Source organism: Montipora foliosa, chromosome 9 (assembly GCF_036669935.1).
Source record: "Montipora foliosa isolate CH-2021 chromosome 9, ASM3666993v2, whole genome shotgun sequence".
In the NCBI taxonomy this organism is placed as follows: domain Eukaryota; kingdom Metazoa; phylum Cnidaria; class Anthozoa; order Scleractinia; family Acroporidae; genus Montipora; species Montipora foliosa.
The window spans coordinates 10850274-10869670 of NC_090877.1; the positions used below are offsets into that span (position 1 = coordinate 10850274).

The 19397-nt window shown below is 38.7% G+C and overlaps 1 protein-coding gene across 1 annotated transcript in view; it reads right to left on the bottom strand.

The window, feature by feature from the left end:
• Positions 1-659: 659 nt before the first annotated feature.
• The window catches only part of LOC137971434 (E3 ubiquitin ligase RNF157-like), a 20018-nt gene continuing 1280 nt past the window's right edge, over positions 660-19397 (bottom strand). The window contains exons 2-13 of the mRNA XM_068818262.1: positions 19002-19131; positions 18066-18176; positions 15327-15447; positions 14520-14586; positions 13141-13232; positions 10960-11031; positions 9858-9969; positions 9386-9433; positions 6503-6564; positions 5927-6023; positions 5120-5473; positions 660-4245 (exon numbers count right to left, since the gene is read on the bottom strand). Of these exons, the coding sequence (XP_068674363.1) occupies positions 4016-4245; positions 5120-5473; positions 5927-6023; positions 6503-6564; positions 9386-9433; positions 9858-9969; positions 10960-11031; positions 13141-13232; positions 14520-14586; positions 15327-15447; positions 18066-18176; positions 19002-19131 (1496 nt within the window). The 3' untranslated portion in view covers positions 660-4015. The remainder of the gene's footprint in view (positions 4246-5119; positions 5474-5926; positions 6024-6502; positions 6565-9385; positions 9434-9857; positions 9970-10959; positions 11032-13140; positions 13233-14519; positions 14587-15326; positions 15448-18065; positions 18177-19001; positions 19132-19397) is intronic.

Below are 19397 nucleotides of genomic sequence, written 5' to 3' on the forward strand. Positions count from 1 at the left end.
CGGAGAGAGATCAGCTTGAAAAATTCAGGGCTTCAACGGGGTTTGAACCCGTGACCTCGTGATAAAGGCCTCTCTACGCAATTGCAAAAATTGCGTTCATAACTGCGAGGATCATAGCTTCACTTGATTTCATATCCGCAGTTCATATATGATCCATTCCATATATCATTTCATCATTGATTCCTCACGGGAACATTATAAGCCAAAAATGACCAGCTCCCAACGTCAGTGTCTTCGTAGCTCAATTGGTTAGAGCGTCGCACCGGTACGGCGAGGTCACGGGTTCAAACCCCGTTGAAGTCCTGAATTTTTCGGGCTTCTCTACGCAATTGCAAAAATTGCGTTCATAACTGAGAGGATCATAGCTTCACTTGACTGTTGGTATTATACTTGTATTTCTTTTTCATTGGCCAAGAGACAGAATTCGGAACTCGAGGAAATTGGGTCGTTCAGTAACTCTTCCGCCGTTGAAGACTTCCTCTTCAAGTCTGACGAATAGGTGAACCTGAGGGGGTTTTAACTTCAGGTAGTTTTCTTGCGTAAGTTTTCACCTGAAAACTAGACCCTTCTCTGACTCCTTATCATTTCCGTTGTGACGTTGTGACTGGAAAGGGAATTTCGAAATGGTACACTCGCACCAGAAAACACACAGGAACAAATATGAAAACATGTCCTTTGTTTTTCAGGTGTTCAATCAATGTTACATGTACGGCTACAAGCAATTAAAGAATGGGGTAGTTGAAGCTACCAGATTAAAGAAAAAGATGCCCTGTTTCAAAAATTGCAAAAAAGTATCAGGCATAAATAACATATAAAAATATTTTTGACACAGAATTGACCTCCCACTGTGAGATTATTTTAAACAGGCAATATAGAATTCATTTTATAAAGTCAGATTTAAAAAAAAGAGAGAAAATGAACTTAAGCTACCTCAATCCAACTTAGCGTACAAATACGAGAACCCTTGCTAACGTCATTGCATAATTTTCTTCATTTTCCTTTCAGAAGGCATCACGCTATTTATAAATTGACTTCACAACGTAAAAGGACTTGTTAAACGCAGTTAAATCCCCAATTTTAAGCCTTTTAGCTTTAATAACGAGCAAACTATTAGCCGTCAAAAAATGATAAATATTTAGGTGGAAAAAACGCTAATCATTCCATACAATCTTTGGAAAATTTCGAAGAAATTTCCAAAGAATCATTGCTCTGAGATTATCAGGAATATCGCGTTCAAATTTTCAAAGAGAGCTCAATATGCAGTGCACTTTCAATATTCATTACTTTTGCCTGGCTGACTGATTAGAAAACGACGGGATAGGACGCAGCTCTTTACAATCTATATTCACACATGGTTAACTAGTTATAGCTGTCGCTAAAGTGCCAACGAGCCAAGCTTGCGTGATCTGGCGCCTGGCGGCTGCAAACATCACGCGGCGTACTCGTGCGGCACTCTCATTGGTTATCGCTACGGTCAACATGTCATCGCTTTGGTCTACATTACAGCTTTTGGTCTACATTACACTCAAATTTGAAGCGCTTCTGAGATTTCGTCCGCCTAAAAATCTTCTCTCGGCTCTATAAGCTGCCGCCTCGCCAGGCCTTCTGTCTTCAGAAGGCCTGACTCGTTGGCAATTAACAATTATTCCATGAGCGCGAGTTGGATATGAGATTGTAAATAACCAACGAGGCGCGTAGCGCCGAGTTGGCAATAACCAGTCTCATACCCAACAAGCGGGAATGGAATAATTGTTTTATTAAATTCCTTAAACTCCAAAAATTTGGAAGTACGAAATACGAGCGAAAAAAGCGAGATGGAATAAACATTGATATAAGGAACTTGGCCTATTCGTGAATCTTAAAGTGACCTCAACTTAGAGAATGTGTTCCTTCGTGTCAAACAGAAAAAAGCAATAAGTTATATCGTAGATTTTACCGACCGGCTCGCGCCAGCTGACCCCAGCACGCCACATCGGCCATTTTTACTTCCCGTTCAAGATTTTATTGTTTGCAAGCTAACCAATGGGGAAAAAAATTCCTTTCGTTTTCTTGTGCGAAGGCCCCGATGCTAAGAGAAACGATGGGATTTGGGAACGAGAATGTGGAATATTTTAACGGTAAGTGCAATTTTGTCCGTTTGGTCGGTATAGTTGGAAAATTGCTTACCATTAGCCGACCGTCACCCCAAGTGGAATTTCCAACAAATATAAGCAAACAAAGATTCTCCATGACAAAACTACTCAGTTCTAATTGGCTCAAAAAGAGTGCAGATCTCCTGTAACACGAGTGCAAATTACAAATGCCCGTTTCCGAGTTTACAGTTGAATGAATTGACGATAGTCTTCTAAAAGTTTGAATTTGACAAACGTTATTTGTTTCAACCAATCAGTTGAATGAACGTCACAGAAAATTGAAGAGCGCGCTGTCAAAATTCCACTTGTTCTGACTTCCTATCTTTCGAGTTTATTGTTAATAAGCAATCACACAATTTTCACTTCTTCGGATCATTTAAAGCATTCGAAGCTTAACAATTAAAAAAAAAACTGACCACGAAGGGTAATTCGAATCAAAACTGAGGAATGTCCCAAACAGGACACTAAGTAAGTTCATTAGTAATAAACTTAATTTATATACACTAATACATTAGAGCGGTTTTCAATTGAGTGTCGTAAAACGAATACCAATGTAATTCTTCCTACCAATCACAGCAGGTACAAACAGCGCAATGAAGCAATCCAAATTTGTAGCAATTCCATGTAACTTGCTCAACGCGCGAGAAAAATCGCGCGTTCAATTCGCGATCGGTTTTGGTTTTCATTCGTTGATAAACTGGCACGAGGTTTTTAAACCAATCACTAAGCAATTGCAATCGCGTAATTACTTTCGACTGTCATTTCAAAACTGCTCTATAAATGACACTCTCGTATTTTCAAACATTTTGTTCCTTTCATAACATCAGCATAAGCAGAAGGTCTTGGTCATAAAAAAGCAAATCATCTTGTGAAGCCGTCAAAATATACACTATTAAAAGGTTGACTTTCTTGTCATTACCGCTGCAACGACAACGAAGTATTTTCTTTCGTGCCCATGGGCAAATAGACACTTAAAAGATCTAAGACGCGATCATCAACGAGAACGCCACACAACAACAACATTATTGGTTGAAAGAGGAAAAATAGAGCGGTTTCCAAATGAGTGTCGTAAAACCAAAACCAAAGTAATTACTTTGGCCAATCAAAAAGGACGGAGACAATCCAGTAAACCAATCAAAACTCGAAGTAATTACACGTAACCGACAGAAAGCGCGAGAAAATGTGCACGCGCGAGCCACGATTGGTTTTGGTTTCACTTCTGATTGGTTGAAAAAGTGGCGCGAGAACTTTGAACCAATCACTGAGAGAAGTAATGCAAAACCAAAGTAATTCTCTAATTACTTTCGGCACTCAATTGAAAACTGCTCGAATCATGCTGCAACGCATTAATTTTTATCGCATATTCTTGCGGTACTCTACATAACGACGTGAAATCACCAAACGTGAAAACACAACGTGAGCATGCAATAGAGAATCTTTCATTCTCTATTTTTGGTTTGCAACCGCTCGTAGCAATATATTTCTTGGACACTTTGCTACTAACGCTGTACGACGTAAACGAGGTGGAAAAGACTTACCATAATGCAAAGTTATATTTTGAGGTACGTGACATTATCGTCACCGTCGCAGTCGTCAGTAGATCTCAAAGTCCCCATTTGTAGTGGAGCGACCGAACTAGTTCAAGGGATGCCATGCATTTAACTCCTGTCAGGAACATAGAGAATTTTTTCCCGAACAATTAAATTTTTCCATTCAAGTGAGTTGATCTTTTCTCACGAAAAGATCAATGCGGCTAGCCGAATTCACGTTCTATTCTGTGGCTAAGATGATTTTCAGAAACTGAACTAACTTTCTGCAAGGCTATTCTGTGGCTTTTTCTCATGAAAGTCCATCAAGTTATCAGATTTCGAGAAACGGATTTACTATTTGTGGTTAACGAAAACTTGCGAATCGTGAACTGTGGCCTCTTCCATTCCCTCGTCTAACCGGATGTAAGTTGGAGTGGTTGCTGAAACACTTCCAGCACTTCGACTACTGCGCCCACTTAAATCGCTGCTCAGCGGAGTTCCAGGCAATGACACGTCTACCTGAACTTGATGGTCTTGGGAGTCGTCCTCCTGACCGGGATCATTTGCGAAAACTGGGACCATACCTGCAAAGAAAACAAAGAAATCTTGTACAATACATACTTAATTGACCGCTCCCCATAGCGACCATTCAGGGCCAATGAAACACAATCTACGAAACGCTCGAACAGAAGAACAAGAACAGTTAAGAATCCCAACTGGCCGGAGGCAAACCAGTTGACTATTTACAAGTGCAGCTGCGAAGTTGAACAGGGACTACCAGGATCAAATTTAACGAGTGCTCAGAGCAGGTCTTGCACCCAGGATCTCCGGATCTCAAGGCAAGCGCCCTAACCACTGGGCCACACTGCCTTCTCCATTCTTGGATCTTATCTGTTTTTTTTTTCAAGGGAAATTATAGAAATATAACCCTGTGAGTTTCGAGGACAACGCTCAACAAGTGGAGAGCACATTTGTGGCATTCGGAATTTTCGGGTACTAGATACTGCTAAAATTTCATACGGACCGAGCTGTAACGGAATTATTGGATTCCAAAACACTTTCTAAGTACAGCACAACCGCAAATTATTATCTCTCTGCAACATTTTGGCTTCTTTGATCAAAGTCCCCTTCTTTTCGGGCCGTAGATGTTACATGAAGTTAAAAAACTCGGCACGTCATTCAACCCACGGCCAAGGCAGTTAGAGGCCTGGGTCTCAATAACGTCACAGACTTGATGTATAGCAAAGCAGTTTATGAAAGCATCTCAAAAACTCACGCCATTCTCCAGCTCGGTCGCAGGTCAAATGACCGCTGGTTTTTCTACGTTATTACAGTGCTTTTAAAATGAGATTCCAAGGATTAAAACGGCAAAACTAGTTTGCTTTATGCCAACTAATTTATCATCGCTACGTTAGGTACACTCGACTCCATTCATCCTCACAAAGAAAACTTCGTTACCTCTCTCCTCGCTATGAATAGAGTTCAATTTCCCAATTCCTTCGCTGTTCTGTAACTCCTCAATTTCGGCGCGACTCCTTGGTATGCGGACAACACCTTCCGTACTGGCGTTTCCCACTTCCACTCTCGCTTCTTCATCTCGCGGGGCTCCCCTCTTGGAATCCATATGTCCTCCGGGGCTGGATCGTACGCGCTCCAGCCTTGCCCTACCCGGAGCGGTGGAAGGCCGTGACATTCCTGAACATGCGGACAATGAACGCTCAACGTACCGCTGACTACGCGCACTGTCGATTCGCCTTCTACCCGATGAACGTGTGCTTGAAGCTGACCTTCGGCGCATGCGCGCGACCGCTTCTGCAATAATAAGATTTTTATGGATGACGTTGGCAGTTCAAGCTCTGCCTTCCGTTGCCAAAGGTAACGTTATTGCAACTCACTATCCGGCAAATAATTCTTATCAAAACTTTGCCTAATTTACATAGCTTTGCACAAAATGTGTTCAACTTTAGAGACTTTCCATAGCCGCCCACTCTCCGCAAAAAAAAAAAATCGGAGAGGAGCGTTGATGATCGTGTTCAATACCACGTGATTTTTCCTGGAATGTGTGGAAAACGATTTGATTGGTTATTAACCATCGATCATTACATCATTGAAACAACGAGTTTCGATTGGCTTTTATTTTTATTTCTCCACATCAACACCGTGAGAAATTTTTTTTTTTGCTCAGAGTGGGCGGCTGTACACAGGCTACGTGAAAGGATTTGGTAAATGGATGGCAAGTATACATATCAGAACAGACTGAGATACCTTCGGGTATGTTATCCGGTCGAATTGTACCATTCAGAGCTTCTACCAGCGGAATCTCCTCATAGCCTGGCCAAGAGTCTTCACCGTGGGCATTCACCTGAAATGAGCAGTACAATTTCCTTATTCGGTAGTCCCCTGAGTGAGGTTTATTCCTCAAGTAACCAACAGCGTATTTCAGTTTAACGACGAGATTTCCTCGGCAGCTAGCTTGATGAAGATGACGATAAATGTACAGCTTTAAGGCGCCGACGTCAAATGCTAAAACCCCCGTGAATCGGGAAATTAAGGCAAGGATGGCAATAACGTGAAATGACCAAATTTGAGGTTATTTAGAGGACGCAAGCACCTGACAATGAATTGTACTATTTTCTCTCCAAACATCCACACCCTTCAAAGCAATCTTAATCCCGGAATGATCAGACGCACTTTCCATTCCGAACGACTTGGGGTAATCGCAAAATTCTTACAATGATGGGAAATAATATTTTTAGACAACGTTCTCGTAGCCCTCGTCCTCGTCGTAGTCCTTGCGCAAGCTCTCAATCGATTGAGCAGCATTACGTGAGGCGAATATACCTGCGAACTAGCAGTGTTCTCCTTCTTGACATACGCACGTATTTGAAGCAAGGCATGAAACGCTACGAGAGAAGAAAAAAGCAAAAGTGTCAGGTCCTTTCTTTGCCGAGATTCCGTAGGGCTGTTTTTATTAATTGATAATATGCATGCAAAAATTTATCCATTCTCATTGGCTAAAAGAAATGCAATTTCCAGGTAATTAACACCATGCTGAAAAAAAGGTAATTCAGTGCACAAAAAGGTAACAAACAAAGTATTCTGACCCTAAACCGTAACCCTAACCCTAACCCTTCTCCATTGACGAGTGAAAAGTTAAAGCATAATAGAAAGGGTTAAAGCATAATAGAGCTTCGCGATTGCCGGCCTCAAAAGTCTTGCACCACATTCTCAGCCAATCAAAAGCTAAAGCAAGACCAATAACGAACGAGTTTTTCCCGCGCTTTGAGTCGCCTGCGTATGCTACGCCGTACGTGACAAAATATCAAGTCCGCTAAAAAACAAAACAACTTGCACAATTAACACTCAAGTTGACAACAATTAGCATCAGTTTGTTTGTTGACCAAATCAAATTCCTCGCAATTTATGTCACTTCTCTTGTTGTGCAATTCATGTATTCAAGGCCCGCGCATCGAATGTCAAGCTCGATAATTTCAATTCAAGATGCTTGTTTTATAAATCAAGAAGGGAGAGAATAGCTTTTGATCAATTCTATTTTCGAGGGGAACTGCACCAGTAATGGCGGGCAACCCGTTTATTGTCCCAATAGGGAAAATGACGACTGCTACGGCAACGACAACACCAAAAAACAGTAATATCACCTGTTTTAATATATGAGGCAGGCCAGTCCCCCTTTGCCAAGATCTCGGCTCATGCCTGTTTTTATTTAGTAAAATTTCGGTTCGTTTTTATATCAGAAGGCGAGCTGGCCCACTTGCCGAGATCCCGGTCTGAGCTACGGAGATCTCGGCAAGCCAGGCTGAAAAATTCCCATGACGTGTGGGTTGCCTTGAAAACGTAGTCGGATTTGCATAATCACAGGATTATTTTTGCATCTTTTGTTTTAAAATGCCATTCCGTACTTGCTAGCGCTAAAATGAACCTTTCGTTTCGAACGTCAAAGCAAGAAAATTCACCAGGTACCCCATGCGTGACTTTGACGGTTACAAGACACGTAAACAAATTCCTAAAATTCATCCCGGTAAACCTGGCTGAAATCGTCCATATAAACACTTCACCCCTTTTACCGGGCCAGCCCGTCTAACAGCGTTTTCGTCGCCGTAGCCTTCTTGGTTTCTTAAACTCCCTAATGTCTCCTGTTGTCAGTTTTTGTAGCCATAATTTTCTGGTGGATTATATTGGTTACTCAAACTGCTTGTTGTAGATGTGCTTCATTTTGCTGATCATTCGCAATTGGGTCTCTGAGCGAGTTACTCTTCACAACTTCGGGAACTGGGTGAAGTTATAGCGACATGCGAGGAACGAGTATTCTTGTGCTTGGGCTGAGTGAAAGATTCGCCTGTAGACCAAGATCCTCGATACTTTCAGCGGCCACTGTCTCGCTCAGATTTATTCGCGTTTAATCATTTTGCCACAGGTGTTCAGTCCCCCTCGAAAATAGAATTGATCAAAAGCTATTCTCTCCCTTCTTGATTTATGGTTTTCGGTCCTTTTCTTTCGCTGCTCCGAGACTTTGGAATAGGTTACCTTTGAATATAGACCTTATGCAAAAATGGCTGCCTTTAAATTCTTCTTTTGTTCATATTCAAAATAGCCCAACTAACTTCGTTCGGGATAACAAATTCTTTAGAATTTTTGTCTCAAAAACGAGGTTAGTTGGGCTATTTTGAATATGAACAAAAGAATAATTTAAAGGCAGCCATTTTTGCATAGCGTCTATTCGTTCTTGCTCCTCAGTTGCTAGTTTTAAAAGCAGACTCAAAACGTTTCTTTTTACATTATTTCTTGATAATAAGAAATTTAATTAGTTATTTGATTCTTTTTAATCATTTTCGTTTTTTTATCGCCTGGTTTGATATTTCCTTCATCATTTGATTTTATCATTATCATTTCAGTAATTGTTGTTTGAAATAATAAGAATATTTTTATAGATCGTTTTTAGAATTAATAATATTTATTGTATAATAATATTCCATAGAATTTAGTGTTTTTAAATCGTTTTTATTGAAATTACTGTAAATTGTAAATTGTAAGGCGCCATGGACAGCGATACATGGGCTCGTGAGTAAAGTTATTATTATTATTATTATTATTATTATTAAAACAAGAATCTTGAATTGAAATTATCGCGCTTGACATTCGATGCGCGGGCCTTGAATACATGAATTGCACAACAAGAGAAGTGACATAAATTGCGAGGATTTTGATTTGGTCAACAAACAAACTGATGCTAATTGTTGGCAACTTGATTATAAATGGTGTGACTTGTTTTATTTTTAGCGGACTTGATATTTTGTCACATTCGGCTTAGCATACCTGCGTATGGTTGATAGGCAACACTTTTAGAGAGATTTAGAATCGAGTTTTCAAAAATACAAGAGACATTAATCCTTAATTGCACGGGGGCACATTGCGGTTACTGTACAAGTTTATCACACACAGGGCAAACGTATCGAGGGAAACCAGTTCAATGCTGCGACAAATGACAATCAACTTTGTTGACCAATCGGTTCAATGAACACTTTAGTCTTAAAATTGGCACTTCTGTCTTAAAGTGGCCAAAGAACAAGAATATCTACGCTCCATCTCAACCAATCGGCATTCAGTAATTTTGCTCAGTATGTGATCTCTTCAATGACTCTCTTAAATGTCTGCAAACCAAAGAATTACTTTGCTTTGGGTTTTCGTGCCCTGTTCATTACTTACGTGATCTACAAATGGGACAATTACTTGCTTGGTACCGAAGATTTTCAGCTGAAAAAAAAAAAAAAAAAAAAAAAAAAAAAAAAACGAGATAACAAAGGTATCAGTTTCTATTGATAGAATCTTAAAATCTCTTTTGTGACCGTTGAAACAGCTAGAAATCTCAATAGCACAGAAAGACTAAAATCGACATTGAATATTGACTTAAATCTTTCTAATAATTTTTAATATCGGGACTCTGTTTTGAGTCGGAAGGGGAGAATGTGCACGGGAGGAAGACCCATGCGAGACGCCAAGCTAGCTGAGAGTCGAAATTGATGAGGGAGGAAACCAAGCTACCTGGAGAAAAACCTTCGGAGTCAGGTTGACAAACTACCACCGCAAAGATGGGACGCGCGGTTGATGACCACTACGCCAGCCTAAAACAAACAGGAGATAGCACACCCGGAAAATAAGGAGGAGGTTGTTTACTAACCACAATCCCTGCATAAACATAAATGTCTGCACGGTAAAATAAGAGAATCCCTCATCTCGCTCATGCAGATAACACACTCCAAACCAGTCTCCTCGAAATCATTTTCCTCTTCCTGTTGTAACAGACAAGCAAAGAAAAGCAGTTGATTGCACTGACAAAGCAAAATAATTTGATAGTCGACTATAAAGAGGCCTGCTGTTGAGCTGGCACTTCTGGCACCTCAACCACAGGAATAGCAACAAGCAGAGAAAAATATGATAGAAGAATTTGTGGAAATGTCCACTACTTAGCACTCTCCCACAAAGTATTAATAATTACAGTGTATTTCTCCAAGACGTTAACTGTACTTTCCTATGCGAGCAAGCTTGAGGTGGTTCAAACTGGTTTTGGAGAGAATGTCTTAATTGAGGGATTAACTCTACAACACCGTTTCACATTAAGGAGATGTTATGGTACCACATGAAACACTAATAATTTCTTAACAAGATGCACTCGCTGATGTGACGTAATACGTTACCATGGCAACAAGAAGCCATTTAAAAACGCCGTATATAATAATTGTCTTTAAACGCTTAGACTATCAGTCTAGTAATTAACGTGCCTGTATTTTCTGATTCTGTTCGCACTCTCTTGGCTTCGGATGCCATTTTGAGTGATGAAGCAGCGCTTGGCAACTGGATTCATCCAGTCGGTGTAAATTTTTCTTGTTTACAAACATGACGTCACATTTCTTTTGATATTCAAATTTGCCAACCACGGTACAAAAGAAGTCGTTGTTTCATCAGCCAATTAGGTTCTGGTTGGCTAGGTGACGTCACGAGAAACATCGCTATGGATTTAAAGTAAACATGCACGCATCCAAATCCCCCAAAATTTGATGAATCCGGAAACATTTACAAATCTGGAAACTTTCCCCTTAGTGTAAACGTAGTGTAAGATAAAGCTCTCTGCAAAGTTGGGAAAAAATCCCAGTTCAGAGCATATTCATAGCCACCTTAGCAACTGGAAAATTTGACGGTGGGTCTGAATCTGCCCGACTGTAAATTATTTATTTTTGAAAGGAGAACTGTGACTAGTCTAATGACCCTATGATGGTACAAACCTTTCCAATATTCTGATTCAATTTATTTTCTATTCCATAAATTTCTTGAAGAAGGTAGCACAGACCGTCAACCTTGAATATCAGTAAAGAAAAACTTGTGATCTTTACACAACAAAATAGAGAGAAAAAGAATCAATCCAATACTCAACTATTTCAAGTGAATATGAGTGGTATAAGTTTTGTATCAGCGTTTTCAGTAAGCACAGTACGCAAGTTGAAGGCACAACTTAGGTACTTAAAGGGTTAGGAGGAGAACGGACCACACCCATGAAAGGTGTGCACTTCTCGACAGGTCAGGGGGGCATGCTTCTCTGGGAAATTCTTGAAACTTAGGGCTCTCAGAATGCATTTTTCTGCATTGAGAGCTAAGTTACATGTATTTTGCTTTTTTATGAACAAAGCTTGGCCACTTTGGTAATTTATCTACCGTATCATACTTTAGTAGCAAATTCAAGTGAAATAGCTGCTGCTGAGTTTTGCTGTCCACTGGCTCTCAGTGAAAACCTTGCTGTGAGGGCATTTTCAATGGTGAGTTATACCATTTGACTTGTGACATGAATGTGTGATATTTAAGAATTACTCCAGGAGTGCAAGTTGGATATGAGATGGTAAATGGCCTAAGAGACAAAAAGCGCTGAGTTGACCATTTAACAATATTCCATGAGCGCATTGGATATGAGATGATAGATACATGTAGCCAATGAGGTGCGTAGCACCAAGTTGGCAATAATCATCTCATATCCAACAAGTGCGAGTGGAATAATAATAATTATTATTATTCCAAACAAATTAAACAATATTATTATTGCTTTATTAAAAACACTCACAATTCATGGATAAACCTTCCCTACTTTATTTTGTAAAATTAATTAATGGGACATTCAGTTTTTCAGTGAGTGATTAATACAAGAAAACTGATGTGTGCAGTTACTGATACATGTATTTGTAGATAATAGCTCATATACATGTACCATGATGGCTAAGCCAGGCACAACATTAGAAATGCATTATCCAATTATCCAGTTTTTAATACATGTAAAATCTCCAATGTGCCTGAATTGTATAATAGTTTCATTAAAATTCATTAACTTTTGAGCCGCCTCAATTTTCAAAACCGCCAGCACAATCCGTTCCCATCTTTAATAGGTCAGTATACATTGTACGTACAGTATACATGTAATTCATGAGCTGATAACTGATATTGAGTGAATGAGTGAAAGAATCAGAATGCTAGAGACAAAATATCAAGAGATAAAAAGTTTAATAAACAAATACGTTAATTCAAGAATTAATTTTTGTAGGAAAATTAATTCCATAATTTGGGTACAGAATAGTAATGAGGGTAAGATTTGGACAGTACTGAGTTAAACAGGGGTATACAATGTGTGTTGTCCTTCAAATTTTTCCCTGGTTCAAAATTCTTCATGCTAGTTTAATTTTGATTTTTTTTTATACATGTAAAAATCAAAATTGACCTACTTTGAAAAAGCTTAATCCAAGGAAAATTTAAACCACATTATACATGCAACCTAAATTTGGAGTTCCCACTATAGATGTCAGTCTCATGAAAAATAAATGAATTAAAATTACAAATTATTACAGAGCAGTTTTCAAATGACTGTCGTAAGTAATTATGCCTTTGCAATTGCCTGAAGCGGAAAATACCATTCTACCCTTTTTGTCCACCCAAATTTTGCATACATGTACATGTAAGCCTGTTTTTGTTTTCTCTCGGGACCATTGTAAGTCCCACAAGAAACTGGAAACAATGCTTAATGAAAAAATTTGGGACGGCAAACACAGAGTATTATGGTCTTTTCTGCTTCGGCGAATTGCTACGCTTAGTGATTGGTTTAAAAATCTCACGCCAGTTTATAAACCAATGAAAACCCTATCGCGACTTGCACACACAATAATTGTTCCTGCGCTTTGAGCAAGTTACAAAATAATGTACATGGAATTGCTACGAATTTGGATTGGTTCATTGTGCTGTTATTGGTCGATCAAAGTAATTACTTTGGTATTTGTTTTATGACACTCAATTGGAAACCGCTCTATTACATGTAAGATTTGAAATGGAATTAGTAAAATAACCTTGTCGGTCGTTCCACCTAATAGAAAGTAAGAGATACATGTATGCCCCAAATTTAACTGACGGCACACAAAATCCAAGGATCATACCATTTGTTTCTGCTTTATGGGTTTAATTGTGTAGGATCCATCCGATATTTTCTCAAATGTTGCCAAGGTGATGTTAGAATGTCCCAAATATTCTACAGCAGAGAAATGAAAATACTTGTAATGAGTAATATTTTTTGTTCTTACTTTTGATTAACAGGGTACAATTACAAAATGTAGTTTACGCTAAGAGTGTATACATGAGTGGAATCCCGATACTTCTTTTTAATTTTGTAATAACCAACTACAATTCATTTTCTTCAGAATTTAATCTCACCATAAATTTATAAATGAAGGGGTAGTTTCTAAAGAAACTGTGGTGCTGCGTCGGTGGGGAAGTAGTATACAAAAATTTTGGTTTTATCAATGGAGTTGATAATGTAAATTGGCCACCGTACAGAGATTCTAAAAGCTGACGTTTTGAGCGTTAGCCCTTCGTCAGAGAGAATCGCTTTGTTTATAGTGGAAGTGCACTAATAGCTGTCAAGCTAGTTTACAGGCACTCCTGACTTTTAAAAATTTGAAAGAAACAATTCAAACTTGACAGAAACATTATAAGGCAACCCGAGTTGCCTACAGTACCGCTCAGATATACGTTAACTGCGCATACGCAGTGTATACGAATACACGGATGGCGGAGTTGAATTCGGGACAACCGGAAACAAATCCAAACCAGAGGTCAGAATGGGATTTGAACCCAGAGCAGCCGCATGCAAACCCAACGCCATTACCACTGTCCAGATCGCGCTGCCTCCCAGTACTTTTGTGTCACAGAAAAGTGACACACGTCATCACCACAAAATCACCATGCAGCCAACTCTTTAAAAATACATGAAGTGTGTGTGTGTTTTAATCTGCCACAGCATTTACATGTACATGTACAACCAAGTCCAAGTATTGCGAGACATGACCTCCTTGTAACATTGTTAGAAGAACACGTCCCATTATTGTTATAAGAATGCTTAGTTCTACATTGTACATGTAATGATGTTGGATACGCATATAACATTGTTGGAAACTCAAACACGTCACTTTGATCACACAACCTAATAATGGCGTATGTTTTGTTTGCATTTTGGAAACTGGGACCTTAACACTGATTGGTCAAGTTTTGCAATACAGCGTTGTTAAAAGGACTGCTACAGTATTTGCTTCAACATTTGATGTATGTTGGAGGAAATGTTTGATCGAAATGAAAACAAAGCAAATGTTGAACAAAAAATGTTGAACAAACATCATCAAACATGCATGCTACACATTGTATTGCTGATCCAACAAACGTTTCATAACAATGTTGGAATGAGTAGCCAGGACTTTAGCTATTTTAACCACAAAGATGTGATATTATGTAGACACTTCAGGAAAAAAATTCATGTCTTCACCTTCTTCATGGGCATCAATCTGGATCACTATGGGAAAATATGAGCTTTTTAAGGGGCAGTACTCCAGCTAAAAACAAAAGAAAACAATTAATCAAAGAATGTCATGTAAGGGAAACATTGTTGGAGGAATCTTCAATGTATGGTATATCCTCTGATCTGCTTGATCTTCAGCTACATGACCTCCAACTTTATGCTCTTTGAGTGCTTCCACTTTGCACAATGTTTGTGCACAATGGCTTACAGTATTCCAAGTCATTGCAATGCAATCTTTACATGTACATTCCCAGGGTAAGAAAAGAAATACAAAACATACATGTACAGTGTACCAATAACCTGATAATAAAGAATACTAGTAATATTATATTGAAGAGGCTAGTCAAAGAAAAAGAATGCAAATAAGTGAGGATTTTGAAACCAGAAATTGCTCTGAATTGGCTGAATTTTTGTGTGTACTTTAACTTAGTAGCCTTGAACTGAACTTGAAGACAAGTCATACACCTGGACCTTTTTCAGAGATTTTGGCTTTATTTACAAGAAATAACCAACGCAGAAACATGGTCATCTTCGACTGTCAAACAAGTATCAAGAACAATACTAAGGCTATTTTTTCCCCTTTTACTCATGAGCAACAATTTCGTACATCAAACAACTACAGTGTATCTACAAAAAAAGTACATGCAGTGACCAGGGTAGCCCTTGATTTTCAGGCTTGCCCCTGTCAGCTTCAAAATAACTTAGACAGAAGGATTCAAACACATTGACCAGAAAGTACACAAGATACCAGGAAGCACTTTTACAAATTATTACCTCCTCATCATCGAATAAACTGGGTATAATCCTGTGCTTAGCTGAGCTGTTAAACACTTGCCCAGAACCTTTTGAAAAATATGATTTGGGTGAAGATGTGAAGGGTTCCTTTGATGTGTAACTGAAACAAACAATGTAAAAGGACAAATTTTGTGAAAAAAAACTAATATTCTATCGTCTGCTCTAAACTTGTGACTGAAACACCTTCAAAAAACAAGCAGTTTTATGACTTTCAAGAACCACCACTAAATTAAGATACCTAGTTAAGCACCTTTAAACAACATTTGTTCAAAAGATGGATAATGCTATCCACCAGAGACATCATTACCCACTGCATGTAGCGTAATTGGTTTCGCTATCACTTATCCACTGAATAATGCTTTATTTAAGACTTGAGCAAAAATTAAACTACATGTTCTTAATAATAATACTACCAATTACATTCAGTATATTTTCCCTTCACAAAAATTCATCAAATGCCAACAGATCGATTATTCTGTTTTAGTAAGCAAAATAAGACGATTGACTGTGACTTCTTTTTAGTTTGAAGAATTTATTGCGCATGATTGTTTTGTGTTTCTTCTGCCCACGGCTTTCCGCGATTACGTCCACCAAGAAAGAAAGAAGAAAAAGCAAAAAAGTAGCCAACAAATTTATAATGTCAAAGTAGTCGGGACTTAAAATGGTAAACAACCAGACGAACTTCATCCTCTTCTTTTAATGACGGATAGGAGCAAATTTCAAAACTAGCCCGAAGCACCTCAAATTGACACAAGAAAACAAGGTGAAACTTGTAAGAGTAAGTTTATTTCATTTATTTTCCTCCCTGTAAACTAGGATTAGAAGACTTTTTTCGGCATTTCATGTTCCCCATATAAGCCCTACAAATGGTTACAGTACATTGACTGAGCATTCGAATTATGCAATTTGGTTGCCTGAGGAGTCAGGTGCTCCACTTTGGAGCGCGAGCTTCTTCGTGAACATGTTAATCTTCTTTTCTTACTCAGAAGAGTTTACATTCGTGCAAACACTTACACATGGCACCTGACAGGATGCGGCGATGCGGATCCGCATAATTCACTGAAATTCGCATCTTCCGCATAATTCCGATATTTTCCGCAAAAAACAGAAGAAATACCTGATATTAGTGATAAAGCAGCTCCTTAACATCCTCAAAAACATAAAAGCCGAAGAAATTGACTGTTTTGAAACGCTTATTTTCCTGAACATTGAAGAAAAGACACCATTTCGTTCGCAAGGTTAAAGTTCATAAGAAAGATCAAAAGCAGTTTCCGCACATTTTTTTGCCAACGAGCCTGGACACTAGTTTTTGTTCCTACAATGCTTTCCATTGGACAAGAAACAGTTACACTTCAGCAAATGACATGACTGATTAGAAACTAAGTCAATGATCGAGGGAATGGATCGCGCTCCAAAGGTATTACAATTTTGCTCCAAATTGAAACAAAATTCATGACGAGAAACAAAATAATTTTTTATCGCTTTATTTATTTTACCAAAAGTTGCGGCAAAATCCCAACTGCTAACCCTTTTATTTCAACGGTGAAAGCTGCTCGCAAATTGGTGACTCCTCCATGTATTTTAATCACAAAGGGCAAAATTCAGTCACAAATGCGATTGTATTGGTTGCAATTTCGATTACGGATTAACCGTAAGCATGTAAATACATTGGACGGGCCTAATTATTAGTTTTATAACTTGTTTAAATTTCCGCATACTCCGGTGTAATTTCCACATAATCAAAGCATGTTTCCACATAATATGGCCAATAATTTCCACGTAATCTTTAATTTTTTTCCGCATCCTATCAGAAGCCATGACTTACAGTTTTTCGAATCATCTCGCATGACAAAAGTCTATTTTCTCTAGAGACAAGACATGGTCCGTCTCGCAAGACGAAAGTCTCATCTCTCAGGACAAGATTCTCCTCTCTCGAGCTAGGGTGGTAACTTGCTTTTGAGTGGTACTGTAATTAACATTATTTGAGAAGTTACAAAAGGAACTTGCCTGGTAAAATTTGGGCCTGAATGGGATTTGAACCCTGCCATCTGAGATACCGTGTGCAATGCTCTACCAGTTGTCATGAGCTATCATGCCATCTGGGAGCTGATCATTACAATGTACACAGAGATGTATCCAGAGTGTGTCATTGCACCCTCTGATGCACTCGTTTTTCTTTTGGATGCATGGAATAAACAACAAAGGGTCCAATTGGACGCAGAAAAAAGATGGAATGTTTATGCAAATTACAAACGCCAGGAAAAACATAATAACTGTCATGTGCAGGGAAATTTGAGGGGAGAGATAAGACTTTATTTTTGTGCAAAATTTTTAAAAATCTTAAAGGGTACTGCAGCATCAATTAAGAGGCAATAGATCAAATATTAATTCTTGAATAATAATTACAGTAGCTGGACCCCCAAAATTTTGCAATGGACCCCCAAATTTTTCAAGAAGGGGTCCAGAGGACCCCCACATTTGAAAACCTGGATACATCTCTGACGTACGTGCACATGTATGTGAATTCAATATAACTGAGTGCTCCCAGTCAAAACCAGTTGAGAAATCAATGGAGTGATGCCATGCTCTTACATGTAATGATAAACTATAGCAATGAATGACATTTTGGTGATACTGCTACATGATGATATTGTAGCAATGTACATTGTAAGTACTGTACATTGCTATAATTGCCTTGATGTGAATTGACAAACTTACATGGCTAAGCCAGTGGACAAGTCTTCAATTGCCTTGTAATGAATTGTCACAGCACATTTCACATCCGCATCAAAAACAAACTCAATGAAATAACTCTCATGATCTGAGCTCCTGTTGGACAAAAGATATTACACCGCTAAGAAATCAGGGATTAAGCACCTCTTTGAATCCAAAAGAAACTTCAATAACTTACTGTCTTCATTGAAAAAGTTGACAATGGATGACTACAATGCTCAAAGTCAGTTTTGGAAATTACATGTACCAAGTGAACTTAACCCATTGACCTCTGAGAGTGAGGCTTAACAAATTTAATTCTGTCCAACGCCAGATGGTTTTACTCGGCAATGGGTGTGGTTCAGGAATCAATGGGTTAACAACCTCTATCTCCACTCAAAAACAACAATGTCCCCTTTAACCCAGTGACCCCTGAGAGTGAGGCTTAATAGATTTTACTCTGTCCAGCGCCAGATTATTTTACTCGTCGATGGGTGTGGTTCAGGAGTCAATGGGTTAAACCTTGAAAAACAATAAAAAGGATTTAAATGTGACTATGAAGACAGAAAAAATCACACAATTGTGATCACTTACCAATAGGTGACCAAGGAGTAAAAGTCTCATAATTATTGCATGCAAGTTAATCAAAGGCTTGGCAGCTTGGCAGTAGCCAACTCCTTGGTGAAGATGGAGATGTCTCCCAGTGAAAATTAAAGGATTTTACCTGTGAGCCCCCATGAAAGACAGCAAGCTAAGGGAAATGGTTAATACTCCACAAAGATGCTCATTCTTCATTTGACAACTCTACAAAATTTTATGTACATGTACAGGCACACCCTTTGAACAACTCCAAACCATGAGGATCGTAGAACAGGCTTGCAACATCATACGGGCTCATTATTTTACTTCACTCTAATAACGTCAAACCAGAAGGTTACTCACCTCACCAGTTTAAGTGAATCTTTCCTTAAGTTTACCAGACTTCGCAGGGTTTTTGTTGGTTCATTGCCCGGAGACTGTGGATATGGAAACTGCAATACAACCAAGATTGAAAAGAATAATAAACAACTTTCTTAATAATTTTATAATGATGTTCTATAAATTACATGTATTACTGTAAATTACTCTTGACTATACATTGTTCTTCAGCAACATCAACATTTAATTTTCCTTAAACTCTCTGCGTTAAGGTTAATGGTGAGGACTCTTTGAAACTAGCAGGCTTATAAGAGAGGCCAATCTGCAGTACCCAAATATTTCTTAAAAATTCTGTTACCCCTACTGGGTTCATCATTGGCCAGTAAAATCATCTGGAGTTAGACATACAGTAGCAAAATC